Raw genomic sequence first — 14,349 nt, 5'->3', positions numbered from 1 at the left:
GGGCTCCTTTCTGGAGTGGATCATTACTGCACCATGCAGTTGCTGCGACAATGATCCAGTGGACAAAGGGGCGGCCTCTGTCCACCCCTTTCTCCCAAACTGTATAGGCCCTTAAACTTTTGCAACATGCCAGGGGAGCTGGTGAAGCAGGCTAATCTGTTTTTCCCTTTTCTTTCTGATTTGCACTTCACACATGTTCTATAAGTGCTTCTGGAGGCATCCAGAGGGGGTGATTTACCCACCCCCATTCAGTTTTCAAGTCCAGAACCACCTAGCAAGGTGTGAGGAATGGGAAGTGGAACTTCAGAGCAACTTACCCTGTCTGATGTATATAAGTACACAACCCTACAGTAGGATCACCTAAAGTAGTATCTCATTCTTTCTCAGGTCAAGCTTTATTGCCTTGTTTCCTGCAGGCACACTGTTGCAAGCCAGAAGAATGAAATAAGCAAATAAGGAACGATTCAACGACATATGCAAAAACTTTTTATTTTGTGTCTTCTCTGCATAGAGATCCATCCCTATTCATCAGGATTCTGTCATTCCAGAACCCTTTAAAAATCCTAATTTAAAGCCTCAACTAGACTTGAGCCTTGTTAACACATCCTTTTGTTTTACCTACAACGTGGGGGATTGGAAGGATCTTACTTGAATAAGAACTGTCAGGCCTCAGTGGTGAACAACAACCATGTGTCAGGCTGTTGCCTCAAGCACTTTTCTCTCTACCTGTCGTAGACGCTGGAAATGAGCCAGGATTGAGAGAACTGCCCTGGGGAAAGAGAATGAAATGGGCTAAAACATGAGAGGTGGAGTTTCAGAACCACTCTCCACCTGCTCCTTCTTAAAGTGTTATATCTAATCATCCACACTTTATATTCATAAGATGCATAAACAAGGGAAAAGGAAACTCATGCCAGCCACTGTCCTATTTAATAGGATCTCAGTTTGGCCTCTGAAGTCAGGAGCCCTTTCTCACTTAAATTTGGCAACATGGGATAGGGCTTCAGGCATGAACTGTATGCATACCTTCCAACATTTTACAGACGACAACTGGGACACATGTGGGCAAGTAACATCAGAGTGGGGTCAAGATGGCAAAAGTTACCAATGAGGAAGAACACAAGCGCTAAGAAAGATGGCAGCAGTTTACTTTTGTCCGAATCTCCCCGGAGGGGCAAGACTCCTCCTTTCCCCCCTGTTAAGTTAATTGAGCGCAAACTACTTTTGCATTTGGAACTCAATTTGCAGCAATTGAAGAAAGTTGGGGACAAAGGTGTTGGGGAATAGGGAGTAAGGAGAGAAACTGAGACTTTTAAGAGCAGGTCAAAAAGTATGATGATAGGATTAACTGAAACGCTCCTTACCAAATTGGGACAGCTGGCATGTACATTGCTAAATAAGGCATGAGTAGTCAGAGATTCTTCACACCACACAATTACAGTATTATTATTCCACTTTAATTCCCATGGAGACATCTATGAAATCCTGGGAGTTACAGTTTGGTGCTGCACTAGAGGAGATCTCTGGCTGAGAATTCTAAACATCCCTAACCTCCCAGGATTTCATAGGATGTAGACACAGCAGCTAAAATTGAATTGTGGTGCTATAATTGTGTAGTGTATAGAATGAAAGGGGTGCGAGTTGAGAAAGGCAACTTTTGTTAGAAGAATTTACCATTCTTGGTACATAATACAAGTTGAGTTTCACTTCTCCAAAAGTATTTTGAATTTTGGAATATTTGCACATATATATAATGAGATATCTTAAAGATGATATGCAAGTCTAAACATGATATGCATTTGTTTCATATACAATTTATATACATAGCTTGAAAATAATTTTATGCACAATATTTTTAATAATTTTGTGCATGAAACTAAGTTTGTGTACACTGAATGATTAAAAAAAAGTGTCACTATCTCAGCCACCCATGTAGATAATTTTGGATTTTGGAATAGTTCACATTTTGAAATTCCGGGTAAGAGGTACTTGGCCTGTACAGTCGTCCCTTCTCTTACATGGGGATCTGTTCCTTACACACACACACACACCCCCCACGTAAGGGAAAAAACATGGATGCTCAATCCCCATTCAAGTGAATGGGGTTCGTGCTTGTGGTGGTGCGCAGTGTGTGGGCACATGCACCATTGTCTCTTCTGGTGCATGGCGCTGCAACTTCTGGTGCAGCTTCCAGTGTATGCTGGATGATGTTAAACCATTGGTCACAATATGATTTAACATTACACAGGTTGAGTACCTTTTATCTGGAATAAATAAATTGACACTAGAGAAGGTGAGAAGGAAGGAGAGGAACCACATGAGATTATGGCCCATTCTGGATCTGTCCACCATCAGTATGTCTGCCAATTTCTTGTGTACCTTTTTTTAAAAAGGATGTTAAAAGGGAATGGGTGACTGAGGCAAATCCAGTAACAGAAGAATCACCCTTGGCAAGGTTACAGCTTCACATAACACCATCAGCTTAAAGAGCCGTGCTGTGCGTGCTTAGTGCATTTTGTCTGTCAGTCCACGTGGGACTATTAACTTAATTGTTCTTTATATACAAGTGGGTCACTTTCAACAAAGAGCCATTTTAAAATAAATCATCGGGGTGGGGTGGGAGCAGAGAATGTGTGGTCAAATTATGCCTATACCAACACATTTATTTTAACATAGAGAAAAACAGACACATCTTCCCCATGCATGTGTAGTTGTATATATTGCCAAGCATACTCATATGGGTATATACATTTACTTGATTCAACACCAAGTCTTCAAGGAGGAATATCCTTTACAAAGATATGGGCAAACTCAAACAGCTCATGTGTGGGGAGTGGGGAGATTTGGTTCAATATATATTTAATTGTAGATGTGTCAATAATTTTAGTAGACTCAGAATGCTTTTAAAAGCTAGCAGGTACCAAAGGAATCTTTCTTCAGGCTGCTTTGACAACCATCGCTTTTGTTAATCCCTATGACATGCCTCACCACTGTATCTCCCAATCATGGCTTTTCTCCCCCCGCCCAGTGTCTGGTTCTTTTCCACACAGTTGGACTGATTTTTTGTATATTTCCCCATCCCAACCTGGTTTTCTCTATGGAATATTAAAGAACTTAACTCTCTCTCACATGTGCCCACACATTCACACCCTTTGATTTTCTTCTCCCTGTGTGTAATTTTCTTTCTTTCTCTTCCCTTTTTATTTTAGGTGACATTGTTCTATTCACCAAACCTGTAACTTTAACAGAGGGTGACAGGGTGACCTTGACGACAGATGTTCTTATGGCAACAGATGGCTCTGGTAAACCCGAGAAGCTGCTGTATGCCATTTCTGTGCCACCTGTGCATGGTCAGATTGAGTACATCAATTATCCCGGCGTGCCCATTTCTCGCTACAGCCAGTTGGATGTTGTGGCCCAGAAGGTCTGCTACATTCATGACAATAGCCACGAGGCTAGTAAGGATTCATTCAGGTGAGAAGGCCTACCTATATATATATATATATATATATATATATAATCTTTCCCACCCCCGTGCTTTCAATGTGAAAAAAAATATTCAGAAAGCTAAGTGTTAACACAGCTGTTGTATGGCATTCAGGGAACAGTGATTGCAATGTTAAGATGACTGGCATGAAAATACAAAAGGAAATGAAATATCCCATCATCAAATACCAGCCAATGGTTGATGGTAATTTTTCAGGCCTTTCAGCCAGAAACTGTGGGAGAGGAGCATACTTTGTATGGCAATGTATTTTTACTGACTTTCTAATTAATTAGCATATCAAGGGGGAGCTATACATTGCAACAGAAGCCTGCCTTTCCTCCCCTCCTCAGGCATACATTGAAGTTATCAAGTGTCAGTGAAGGTACACTGCTAATTCTGTAACTGTTATTCTCCATCTGAAATGGTAGTTGCTCTCTGGGGTAGTTTTTTTTCCAGTCAGCAGGAAAAAAAGCTCCACAATATTGTCTGAAATCATTGGTAGAAGTTAATCCAGATGGTGGTGTCATTTGTAAAGAAAAGCATATGTTGGCTATTATGGTACTTAAATGTAATGGTTTTATATACCTCAAGTGGGCAGAACAGGGGGAAAATACAGCAGATTTTTTTTTTTTTTTTTGGTACTCTGTGTATCTCTCCCAAGTACAGCAAAAATAGATCTCATCTTCTCTTCTTACTGAATTTCCCAACAGATGTGGCAATTTTCATCCATTAGAAACCTATTAATGTCATCCATCTCTAAGAAAGAAGCACCCATACTGCTTAAACCAGTAACAGGATAAATATTATCCCCTCTTAGGTATTTTGCTCTTTTTCTCATACACAAGGGCTATGAATCCACTACTCGTAACTATTAGGGCCCCGACACCATCTTATTATTGCTACAGAAGCAGCTTAGGAAGAGTATGATAAAGAGCAAAGAAGCAGGAGCCTAAATCTTGTCTTGCCTTGCCAAGCATAGCACTGAAACCCTGAAGATGGGAAAGCTGCTTAGGAAATGATAGGCAGGGAAAAGTTTCCTTCTCTCCCCACTGTTATTTTTGCTCTTTCAATCCCCACCTCCTGTAGTTGTTTTTCTAATAATAAAAATGATGTTGGACCCCTGAACTTGTTTCTTCCTTCCATTTTCAAACTGAAAGTTATTTACACTCCGGTTGCCACGAAATAGACACCCCATCTAATTTTATTCATGCAGTGATTAAGTGTGAACGGTTTGCTAAGAAATGGGTTAAATTAACAAGAGGAAGAAGAAATCAGTAAATCATGCAAACTGCTTCTTTCTAAGTGAGGTTAAGACCATAGTTAAATAAATCATTGATCCTAAATCTTTGCCCATTTTTATTTGGTATGTGGAAAATATTTTCTTGATTCAAGGCCATGCTATCTAATCTTGTCTAATTAGGGGTGGGAAAGAACTTGATTGTGTTTAAGAATTTTGTTTAAGGTATCTATTTCACATCTCCTTGGACTCATTGCTTTGGAAATTCTCACAGTTGCGATACTTTCAGTGTATTCTGGAGAAATGAAATACCCACAAACGCATTTTCTTTGGTAGGAAACTGTGATTGGAAATGTGCATTTTTGAAAATGGGTGCAAAGATGTGTACAGTTTTATAAAAAAGATTTATGGAAAATGTGACATTGCCTTTTGAGAAGGAAAATGAAGTTTTCCAATCTGATATGAAACATGGATAGTGAGAATAGAAGAAATGCAGTGAAATAGACTGATAATTTTACACATCCTGATTTGTGAGATACCCTAAAAAGGGGTTGAGTCTAGATGTCCTTCTTTACCCACTTCTCCCCTTCTCCGTTTTAAGCTCTCTATTCCACTTCCTTTCCTGCTAATCAGCCTATCTTCTCTTCCATTTCTCTCTTTGCAAGATTGGAGCAACAAAAACAAAACAAAATGCAACAGGACATAAAACCTGTTCCATCTCTTAACCATGAGGGCAGAATAACAAGGCCTTGTTTTCTGTCCCTTTGGTCATTCAGCTGGAGTTCTCTGCCTATCTTTTATCACATGTAAGGTAGACAGTGTAAGCTGACGCAGGACTAAGGGAGATGAACTGACTTAGTGACAACAGTAACATCTTTCCTTCAAGGGAGAGGGCTGCAAAGCATAATCTTTCTCCCACTTTCCCTGGCTACAGGAGTTCATTCTGGATACGTGAATACAAAGTATTTATTTCTTCAGTGAAGAACATATCCAGCTTTCAAGGTGCTGGTTATTACCTATAAAGCCCTACATGGCTCAGGTCCACACTTAGGCAGACCATTTCTCTTGGTATGAACCGGCCCAGACTCTGAGATCCTCTGGAGAAGCCCTTCTCTCCATCCCAACACCATCACAAACACAGTTGGTGGGGACATGAGAGAGGGCCTTCTCGGTGGCTGCCCCTAGACAGGGAGACCACAACGGCCCCCTCCTTGTTGGCCTTCCACTGGCAGGTAAAGACCTACCTGTTCAGGAATTGCTATAAGGACAGGCTGGGATGTTGGACCATTTTAAAAATTTGATAGTTTTTTTCTATATATAGTTTTATCTTTTTCAAATATGTTTTATTCTTTTAATAACTACCTGTTTTAATACTGTAATAATTTAATTCCTTTTTAATGTATTTTTTAAAAAAATTTTTTTATTAATTGTACTCTTTTTAATGCTGTGAAGCTGCTCTGAGTCCCAGTCCTGGGAAAAGAGTGGGATACAAATAAATAAATAAATAAATAAATAAATAATATCCCTGTGCCAATCACAGGTGTAAAACACTTCGCATGAAAAAAAACAGATGTTTCCAAAAGAAATATGCAGAACCTCCACCTTATCATACTTGCAGCAAAGAGTTGAAGAAGGGGACTTTTATTTTGTGGGAACCCATGGGATATTGTTCCAGTTGCTCTCTCTCTGGATAGTCCTAGTGATAGTCACAAAGGACTGCCCTAGTGTCTGTGGAGCTGCTATACTATCTGCTCATGGCCTTCACCACCAACACCTCTTCAGTGGTGTATGGGGAAAATCTAAGCCTTGAAATATAGACCACAGTTAGAGAGGAATTGAGAAGAGCATTGTTCTTTCTCACTTCCTCTCTCAACTCTAAGGAATTTTCAAAGCTGAAAATGGCATGCTAACCAGAAGGTGAAGCAGTGAAGAAGAAAAACCTTGGAGGGGGTGGGGGGGTTTAAAGCGAAAGAAGGAGTTCTAAACCCTCCCCCCCCCCCCACACACACACACTAAATTGGTGATAGTAGAGGAAGAATGGAGTATTTCAGTGGAAGGAACAAAGAGAACATGGTGGCTCAGTAGTTAAGATGCTAACTCAGATGATTTCAAGACCAGCAGGTCGGCAGTTCAAGGCCCAAGTGGCATGTGACAGAGTGAGGTCCCACCACTAGTCCCAGCTTCTGTCAACATAGCAATTTGAAAGCATGTAAAAGTACAAGTAAATAAATTGGTACCACTTCAGTAGGAAGGTAACAGCATTCTGTGCAGTCATGCTGGCCACATGATCACAGAATTTTCTTTGACAACACTGGCTCTTTGGCTTAGTAACAGAGATGAGCATTGCCCCCTGCAGTCGAACACAACTTGCCAATCTTGTCAAAGGGGAAAACTTTGGGGCAAAACAGACTGTCCGAAAAGAAAAACTAATTGCCACTCCTTTTTGGGCCAGCAAAAAGCTGACTTTTCCTGCCCTGCTGTGGCTTTACAATGCTCCTGTAAACAGTAAACACCACACCACCAGAGCACCTGGAAGTCAACCCAGGTCTGGGCAGCTGAGTGGCTTCTGGGCAACTTGAGGAAAGCCAGCATTTACAGCCGGTCTGTTTTGCCCCATTATCTTTTTTGCCTTCTGTGAGCTTCCCACTTTACATATGTTTCATTTGAGAAAGTGATTCAAGCTTATTGAAGACTCAGGTTCACAGTTTGCATGAACTCAATGACCCTGGATGTCTAGATTTTACTAATGTCTTAGTGTGGTTTTCCTTAAAACTTGTGTACCAACTGCACTCATTATTGGAGGTGTCTGACTTGCACATGGTGCTGCATGCTTTAGTTGTCTCCCATTTGGATTGCAGTAACAAGCTAGTCCAAAGTGCTGCAGTCATACTGTTGATTGGGTGTGGTTGCACAGAGTTCTATAATTCCCCTGTTCTCTGGAATTAGGTTCCAGTGAATCTAATTCCAGGTTGACTGGAAACTGGTCCATTCCCAAGCAAAATTTGAAGTGCAGGTTATGACCTATAACACCTGATATGATAGGTTATCTGACAGACTGTATTCTTCTATATGAATCTTCAAAGCTTTGATATTTTTTAGGCAACATTTTGGTCCTTTCTCTTGCAAATCTAGTGTGGCTATAAGAATGGGATTTCTCACTGGAACACTCTGGACTTTGGAACTCTTTATCCTGCAGATAAAGAACTTTTTATTATTATTATTCTGGAAGGTCTTTGGTAGCTGGCCTTATTTGTTGTGGAAGGGGCTTTTCTTTTTCTTTTAATGTTGTGTTTTTAAATTGTACTTTAACGTTTTCATGCTTTTATCCTGCCTATTCTGAGAATAGGCAAGATGCCAAGGAAGCCATTTTATGAGAGTATCCAGATTTCTCCAGCCCCCTCAGCATAGTCCTAACATGATTTGGCATTTCTGTATATTTCTTAATCGTAACAGGACATGAAGGAGTTCACATTTTATTTTATTTTTAAAATATTTTTCAGGGCATAGCACTAGTAGTGAATGCTATTTGTAAGGTTTACCTCTGTTGCAAAGTAAATCTATTCAGATGTCCTCCCAACCGTTCAAAAAGTTAGGATCTTACTGACATTGGATTATACAGAGGACACCCATGGAATTCAGACAGTCATGAGATATGGATAATGGTGTTTCAATTAACTGGAGTTTTTTCCTGCATATAGTGACACATCTGTTTAGCATAAAACTTACATTCTCTCCCATTTTAAGATTTAAAATTCCTAACTGATCTCTGTTGGTAGCCTGGAACCAGCTGCTGGCATAATATTGTCAGTTTTCAACCACATAACTGGATGCAATATCCTTGCCTGAAATGGAAGCTGAGACTCCAAGGAAGCTGAGAAATTGCATGGTAGGAGAGGATACTATCTGTATGTTCTTTCCATTGGATGGTTTATACCAGGTACATTGGGAAGTTAGTATGGGATGAGGGGAGGATGTAGAAATATGTTTCCAGTTTTAGAAGGGTTAAAAGGAAGGGGATTAAAATATTTTCTGTTCCCCCCTCTAAATATGCACTTTAAATTAATTTCTACTGGTAATCCAGATCGGGTTAAATAACTCCTCATTATTCTGCTACACAGCTGAGGCTTCTCAAAATGTTTATCTTGTTTTGTAACTGGTACCTTCTGGCATATTCCAGTGCCAACTCTTGTAGCTCCTGCTATATTTCATTCTCACTATTTTTGGAATGGAGCTGCTGGTTCCAGGTGATTTAATAAATTGCTTTTTTTTTTCTTTTTTGGTGTGTTCCTTTTAACTTACCCATCTGCGCAACACATGCGTAACTTGCAATCTGTTGGCAGTTTGCAGAAAGACAAACTGTCAGAGCTCCATGCATTTGACAACTTTGTTCCCAATTAGATTAGTGGTAATTTTAACAGATTTCAGGCCAGTCGGGAGAGGAGGAGGGGGAAAAAGAATGACACGTTATTAAAGCATCAATTTTGACAGACCTTGAGCACATTGAGCATCAGTGTAAATTATATTAAATGCTTTAATTAAAGCTATGAAAGATTTACCCTTTAAGCAGTAAGTGATTGCACTGCAAATATAAAGGGAAAGTGGATAACAGTTTCCTAAATGGCTTCTGCTGTTTGAGATGGTGCACCAGTCACTTCCTCCACCATAATCTATGAGTGTAATGTTGGAAGCATTGTTAATTATTCATAGCCACATCTATGGCAGCAGATGTGATTAAAAACGTGAAGAGTACCAGTCAAAGATGAAGCACTGCCTATATTTTTTTTTTAAAAAAAAGAGGGGAAAAAGGGAAAGAAATCATGGTTCAAGTACCCTTTCAACACAGTGCTGCTTAAAAGCTGCCAGAGAATATTAAATACTGTGGTTAGAAGTCTCTGGTTTTGTGTCTATGTATATGTTATGGATTGGAAGAATTTTTGAAAACATTTGAAAAATGTGTGTGTCAAGTGTTGTGAGCCCAAGAAGAAAAAAGCTGGGCTGACAAAAATCTTCACACTTCAGTATTTATCCCATGCAAAATTCGTACAGGGCCTTTTTCAATGTGTACAAATGTATTTTGCACAGGTGCTGGATTTATCCCATGTGAAATTTGCATGTGTACAAAAATATTATATGAGAATTTTATGAAAAATAAGTCCTGGACTGGACATACTCTGAAAACAGCACAGTTTCCAATGGCTCTCTTGCCATATGAAGAAAAGTTCCCAAATTCCTCATTATTATTATTTTTTAGAATGAAATTAGTGAAGAATTACATCCCTAGTATACATGCATACACACATGCTTGCACACATAACAAAAAGACACTATTGTCCTAGTACTTTTCATTCATTTTCTTATGGAGCTCCAGAGTTCTGCAGATTGCCAGGAATTATTTAGGAGAATATCGCATTAGCTTTGCTGCTGGGATAGACTCTGGATGTAATTTTCTTAAGGCAGATCTTATCGCTTTCACCCGTAGCCAGGCAGTGTGCAGCCCATATCCAACCCAGGCTTCTCTTGGCTCGTCCCACATCTTTTCAAGAATGGGAGCATCCCGTTCTTGAAAAGATGTGATAGAAGCCTGAGTTGCAAAAAGGTTCCAGTTGTTTATTGGAGTGCACTGGACTCCATGGAATTCTGGATTCGGGCATACAGGTTTGAAAAAATTCTGAACCTTGCCATTCTCTGCATTCACATGTACAAATGTAGAAGGTAGAGGATGCTTTCAGTGTGTAACAAGATATTTCTAGAACACTGCATTTGGAAAATATTGGAAAGTATGAGTTGTCCACAGGTATTTTGACATGATGTATATATGGAGCCTGGTTTCTAAACACCCAAAATTATACACAATATTTTTTAGTCTGTTCAATAAAATTCAATAAAATTCAAGTGTTTATGTGCATTTAAAGAAGAAGCATTGTTAATTAACTGGGGGGAACAGAATAAATTTATTAATGTAGCTGCCAACAATTGTTTATTTCATCATTCTTTTACCTCCTGGGTCTCTCTGCCCCCATCTTTATCCCTACCCAGTATCTTACCTGTCTGTCTACCTATTTTTACATGTACAGTCCCCCAAAATACAAGCTTACACCCCCATTCACAACTTTTCCCTGGCCCTCTTCCAGCTTCTTCCCTGATGCCTGTCTGCAATGTCCATTTCCTGCCAGCAGCACTTCTTCACATCTCTTATCCCTGTTTAAACAGATCTTTTTAATTCTCACACAGTGAAGTGCTCTGTTTAATTCTCAGTATTCTTTTATTGAAGCTTCCCCCTTCATTTGAAAGAGTATTCACAAACATTTGTGACAGCACTGCAGTTCAGCCTATTAGCAGGAGTAGGATGAGGACCTAGCAGACAAATGACTGTCAGTTCGTGGTCTATGAGATACATCCATGACAAATGCTGCCTATAGAAAGCTGAGGGGTCAGGAATAATTGCTAGGGTGCTCACATATCTTTACTGGATGCATCTCAGCAAAAGATAGGCTAAGCTGGAGTGGGCACTGGGGTCAGAGAGCCAATTTTTGACACTCCTTATTCCCATCCATGCACCCCTACACTGTGAATCACTGTGGCTAACATTTCCTCCCTCAAACAGAAGTGATCTTCTCATCATTTTCAGACCAGATCTTTTTTAATGCTTGTTATGTGGTTGTGTGATAAGCAGCATCTACTGAAATTTGTTCTTCCGCACAACCATTAGAGAGAGAGCAACTCTAGTTTTCAGTGATGGCAACGCTAGGATGCAGGGTTACCCCAGGATGCATTATCTGGATACAGGGTTACCCCAGGCTTATGTTGGTCACTCAACTCTTGCTTTTTCTTTCATTTTTCCTACTAACACACCAGAATGAAAACAGAGTTAGCATATTTTTCTTCTTCCTTGGCATATTGTCTTAGATGTATATTTTTACATTTGTATGCAAAGTTATCTGGTCACACCTTTGAGGCTAACTGTCTGAAAGAAGTTGTAGCATAAGCTGTTGTAGACCTGGTCTACTTCCAAGTCTACAAAAGCGTATGCTACAATTTCTTTCACACAGTTACTCTCAAAGGTGCTACAACATCCCTTTGCATACTGATATTCCAGACTGAGAGGGCTATGTCTCCGACTTTACATTTGAGTTTGTAACAGTTTCATTGTAACAACTTTACAGATTTGGAGTGAACCTGAGGACACAAAATTAAGGATTTAAAACTGCAGAAATGGGAATGACTCTGTAGGCTGTGAATTGCTCAGCCGATTTTTGATAACTGCAGGGTGAGTGAACCATGGAAAATTAAATGATCCTATTTAAATGTGGCAACAATGGAAAGGGGTTCAGGCATGAGCTAGATGTACAGGGTACTAAGCAAGAGATGGGTAAGCAGGGCCTCTTTCACCCTACACAATCATAGCACTATGTTTATAGCATACGTTGATTGTCATGGCTGAATCTTATGGAATCCTGGGGCTTATAGTTTGGTGAGGCAATAGAGTTCTCTGGCTTACAATTATAAGTACCTTTCCTTAAACTACAGATTCCAGGATTCCATAGGATAGAAACATGGCAGTTGATAAGGAATCATAATGCTATATATTTGTAGAATCAAAAGACCCCAGGCCAGGCCACCAGAGGGGCTAGACAATGAGATCATTGGCCTTCAAGTTCTCGTCTCTTTTTAACCTTATTTTTCATGCATGTAGTTATAGCAAGATTTTAACCCAACAAGACCAGTGTGTGGCCTTTGTCCATAAAGATTTTCCTTCTCATGTAACTTTAATTTTTATTTTCAGTGAATGGCAGCTTGTTCTGAGTACACAATCAACTCCCATCATTTCTTTATTGCAGCTTCTGGAAGTTGTGTGTGTAGTGTAGTGTAGTGTAGTGTAGTAAGTTAGCACTGGTAGCACACTTGTCTTAACTATTATTATTATTATTATTATTATTATTATTATTATTATTATTATTAACCTTTATTTATAAAGCACTGTAAATTTACACAGCGCTGTACATGCAATCTTTTTAATTGGACGGTTCCCTGCCCTCAGGCTTACAATCTAGAAAGACACGACACAAAAGGAAAAGGGAGTGGTGGTGGGGAAGGGGCCTTTCTAGTATGATAATACATATAAAATACATAGCAATACAGGAAATGATTCAATAAACAGACAAAAACTAGTGTTAATGTGTGAGAAATACCTGGAGAAACTGTAGAGTTTGACATACAGAAAAGCCTGAAAGCATCTAAAGCTAAATTAACCACTGTGCCTAATGATATGAAGTCTCCAAAGCTTTGTGTACAGATACATTCTTGGGTATTTTCTGAAAACCCATGGAAAAATATTAAACAGTGGTTCTGGTGGGATGGGGAAGGCAAGTGAGATGCACAGTGACCCTGTGAATCTGAATGGGAATATCCATGGACAAAACTCTATATTAAAATGCTGTCCTATGGAGATATTTCTGATCTTGATATGTTACATACAAACAATTGATAACATTTAATATTCAGTATTTGTCAGTGCAGTGATAGCATGTCTTCTTAGAAGAATGTTTCACTAAGGTCAGTGAGCCTCTTAAGTAATGCAGAAATAAAGCAGTTTAACACCACTTCCAAGGCTCAATGCTGTGGAACTCTGGCGTTTGTTGTGGAACCAGAGCTCTCCAACAGAGAAGGCTAATTGTCTCACAAAACTACAAATCCCAGAATTCCATAGCATTGAGTCATGGCAGTAAAGTGGTATCAAATGGCTTTATTTCTGCAGTGTGGCAGAAGCCCCTATCTCTTAACAGAATAATCTGTAAATATGACAGAATAATCACTAAAACTCTGTAAAGTTCCAAATGGTGAGCTGAGATGGAAGAATATTAATAACTAGCTATGGCCACCTAATGAATTCATGGCAGAAGGGAGATTTGGGCTTGGAAGTTGTGGGTTTACAGTTTAGATCCCAGGAGCTCATCCCTCCTCTCCAGCTCTAGAGTCAAGTAAAGGAATCTTGAATAGTGTGTGTGCCTATATGCATATTTTTCAATTTGTTGTTGTTTTATTTGAATTACATACTTGAATGTTTAATGTATCATGCTTAATAAGCTTGCTTCTTTTAATGTCACCAGGACTCATTTTCTCTGGCATCAAAAGGGAGCATTGCTAGATCCCAGGCTTTGAAACTGAAGTCTTGTAGTCTGTAATAGAACTGATCTGACAAACCTAATTGTGGCTAATTTTTTTGAAACAATTCATGCGGTTTCGGAATGCTAGTTATGACCTAGAAAGCCATATATGGCTCAGATTTAGGTTATGTGAAGGACTGTATTACCTACACGAGCTTGGCTATGTTTCAAGATAATTTATGATTACCTTTTCTGTGTTTCACTACCCCCACACCTTGACCTGGTAGGAACACAGGACAGGGTTTTCTCCATGTCTGCTCCAGATTCTGGAATTCTGTTTCCAGAGAGGATAGACTGGCATCTCTTACTCTCTTTTCTCAGACAGGCAAAAATTTTTTGTTCCAGCTGGCCTTTGAGATTTTTTTTTTTTTAAGGCAGAATTGGGCCTGCATAATCTGCTAGATATTTTAAAATTTTCAGTGGTTTATTATTTTAACTGATTTTTGTTCATAGTTAATGTT

At 39.4% G+C, this 14,349-nt stretch overlaps 1 protein-coding gene across 1 annotated transcript in view; it reads left to right on the top strand.

The window, feature by feature from the left end:
- LOC149316364 (FRAS1-related extracellular matrix protein 1-like) overlaps positions 1–14,349 on the top strand; it is a 130,365-nt gene that overhangs the window by 76,503 nt on the left and 39,513 nt on the right. The window contains exon 23 of the mRNA XM_089515282.1: positions 3,210–3,474. Within this exon, the coding sequence (XP_089371408.1) occupies positions 3,210–3,474 (265 nt within the window). The remainder of the gene's footprint in view (positions 1–3,209; positions 3,475–14,349) is intronic.

This window comes from Sceloporus occidentalis, unplaced genomic scaffold (assembly GCF_023333645.1).
Source record: "Sceloporus occidentalis isolate IW3139 unplaced genomic scaffold, rSceOcc1.0.p SCAF_3, whole genome shotgun sequence".
NCBI lineage: Eukaryota > Metazoa > Chordata > Lepidosauria > Squamata > Phrynosomatidae > Sceloporus > Sceloporus occidentalis.
Note: the sequence above shows the minus strand (reverse complement) of the source record. Positions and strands in the feature narration are given on the sequence as shown.